General features: G+C 39.0%; 1 protein-coding gene across 1 annotated transcript in view; it reads right to left on the bottom strand.

Moving 5' to 3' along the window:
* The window catches only part of LOC106532523 (phosphatidylinositol 4-phosphate 5-kinase type-1 gamma), a gene marked incomplete in the record, with an annotated part of 68802 nt that overhangs the window by 8214 nt on the left and 57837 nt on the right, over window positions 1–2751 (bottom strand). Inside the window, 1 exon segment of the mRNA XM_014028590.1 lies at window positions 2241–2478. Coding sequence (XP_013884044.1) covers window positions 2241–2478 — 238 coding nt within the window.

The raw sequence follows: 2751 nt of genomic DNA, 5'->3' as shown, positions 1-2751 counted from the left end.
GGAGGGGAGGCTAGACCGTCCAAATTCACAGCCTCTTTTTTTCTGGTCTTCCCGGTCTACCAAGGACCCGGCCCACCTCGACAGGGTAGTCTGGGTCCTCCGGAGGACCCGGCCTGTCGTTTTGGACACAGTGTTTATCTACGGTTAGCAGGGTTAATGGCTGAATTTGTCTCAGAATGATGATGTCACAACAAGAGCCCAGCACAAGCAGCAAAGGCTGCATTCCATTCCAAAATACTTAAATGTAAACTGCAACATTTAGCTACAACATTTAAGATTTAACCTTTACATTTAGGATTGAATATATCATTTAAAATTTAAATTTAATATTTTATAAAATTAGTAAAATGTAAGAACAGTGATAACAATAAAATGTTAGTGGAGTTTTTAAAGTGGGATCTTACACTCAAAGTGAGCTAAATAATAAAAATGTGTTAGTGACTTTTTTTTACATTTTATTTTACACTTGGCACCCCATACTTCCACACACTCCAAAAAAAAAAAGGTCTTTCCTCTCATCACTGCATTCATGTTTTGCAAAACAAACAGAAATCTAGCCCAACRCCTCTGATGTTACTGCCATCTCACTCTCTGCTCACTTACTGGCTGACAGGACCTGTTCTTAGACCACCCAGGTCTTCCCATTTAAAAACTGACGGTGTTACAGAGATGAGGCACGCAGACAAACAGAGGGAGGATGAAGAGAGGTGGTGACAAAAGTAAAATAACACAATGGAAAAAAGACGCATGCTGAGGGGAAAATGGATGACAGTTCTGACTAAGTGAAGTCTCTGCAGGACTCTACAGGGTGACTCAGTGATGACAGATGGATTCACAAGCTTGGCAGTAACTATCTTTTTATCCAGCTTCTGCACACTGTCRCCATCACACCACTTCTTTGTGACTTGGTACGACAACAAGGCAGAGAACRACTGAGAAATGCATCAGAGCAAAGGAAAGGCAAAAAAGAAATGGTTCTTTAAGCTAGGGTTAAATGGGTGAAGGTGGAGAAAGAGTGGACAGTATGATGACAGTTTCATGTCAGAAACCTGCAACGTGACAACACACCTGCCTCAGTAATTTCATTTTTTCAATCTTACAAATTCCAATTTCATCCATTTTATTCTCAAATTGTTTTGTTTTTTGATTAAATGTTTTTTTTTAATTAAATGAATAAATAAAAAAATCAAAAATCTAAATTGTACCTGTTTTAGTGGTGGGCCCAGTTCTGCTAAACCGCTAATAGCAGAACTAGCTTCTCATTTAGTGGATTAGCTTTTTTTTTTGCTAACTTTAGAAACTGTTAGAGCACAGATTATCTTCTTTAAGTCAACAAAAAAATTCACAAGTGTAAAACTTCTATTTTTATGCAATTAATCCCGAATTGAATAAAAACTATCCCCTCTTACAATCACTGCTAGTTGTATCAGGCACCATGTGTTTAGCATGTATCATCTTCACCAGCTCAAATTCAAACTAAGAGCATAAAAAAAAGAAATAAAACAACAATAATGAAATAACAAATACAAAATTCTGATACTGTCGTCCTGTCTCTTCTCAGCAGTGATGACCCTGACCATGGGTCAGAGGTCAGGGCCTTCACTGAACAGAGTGAGTCTTCCTTTTTAAAGTTAAATGTTTCAAATATAATGGAGGTGGTCAATGATTTTAGAAAAGACTCTACGGTTGCCGCTCCTGTGGTTAATAATGGTGAAGCTGTTGAGGTGGTGCACCAATATGACTATCTGGGAACTGTTCTGGATGATAAACTGACTTTTGATGAGTGAACTCACTTTGTGAGAAGGCCCATCAGAGGGTGTGTTTTTTTCAGTGTGTATTTTTATTCATGTTTGACTGAGTCTTTTTAACTTTTACCTTCATTTGTTAGTTTGGAGTTTAAATATGTAAGAACAGAAACAAACTGAGGCCTGCCCCCCATAACACAGCAGACCGCCCCACCTATCCCTTAGCAAGTTAATAAGCAAGATTTCAAAACAGTGTTTTTAGTGAAACACATCACACAATAAATAAGAACTGCAGACAATCATGTTCCCATACCAGTCTGACCTTCCAGTCCTGGTATTAACACATCTGTTGCAAAGTACCACTTAGCTCAATTAATAACAACACACACTGACCCTGACAGTATTATGTGGAGGGGAAAAATATTAAACTAAGAACAGAAAATAAAAGCAACTGAGGTATGTGTTTGTAAATTGTACCAACAAGATTTTACTTACCAAGTAAATATCTGTGATTGGCACATCGTCSTCGTCATCCACTGAAGCCTGGCTGGTGCACCCCGAGCCAGACATCTGGCTGGCCCCATCCACCTCAACCATCCCCACCTTGGGACTGGAGGGTGCTTCGGTGGCTGGCTCTGAAGAGGGGGTAGCAGCTGGGGCGGACGAGGAGGATGGGGTGGCCTCGAGAGCCGCCAAAGAGTCGGTCTTTGTGTTGACGACTTCCTGGACTTCACTGTGGACATTTGGATGTGGTTAGAAAAGTTGTGTGGAGTTCAGATGTTCTGATAGATCAGTTTGATTTAACTTTATTAAAGGGATCCCTGATTAGTTGTAACATTAGACTTTATTTGATAAACATATATATTTAACTGTAAAATAAAGACTAAAAATACTGTAGGCTGTTTAGTTTTTATAATTTTTCAAAATATATTTAAACACGGACGGAGCCATTTTATTTACACACAAAGCATTCTGGGTAAATGATGATGTGGATAGGTCCTCAGTG

Source organism: Austrofundulus limnaeus, unplaced genomic scaffold (genome assembly GCF_001266775.1).
Source record: "Austrofundulus limnaeus strain Quisiro unplaced genomic scaffold, Austrofundulus_limnaeus-1.0 Scaffold786, whole genome shotgun sequence".
NCBI lineage: Eukaryota > Metazoa > Chordata > Actinopteri > Cyprinodontiformes > Rivulidae > Austrofundulus > Austrofundulus limnaeus.
Note: the sequence above shows the minus strand (reverse complement) of the source record. Positions and strands in the feature narration are given on the sequence as shown.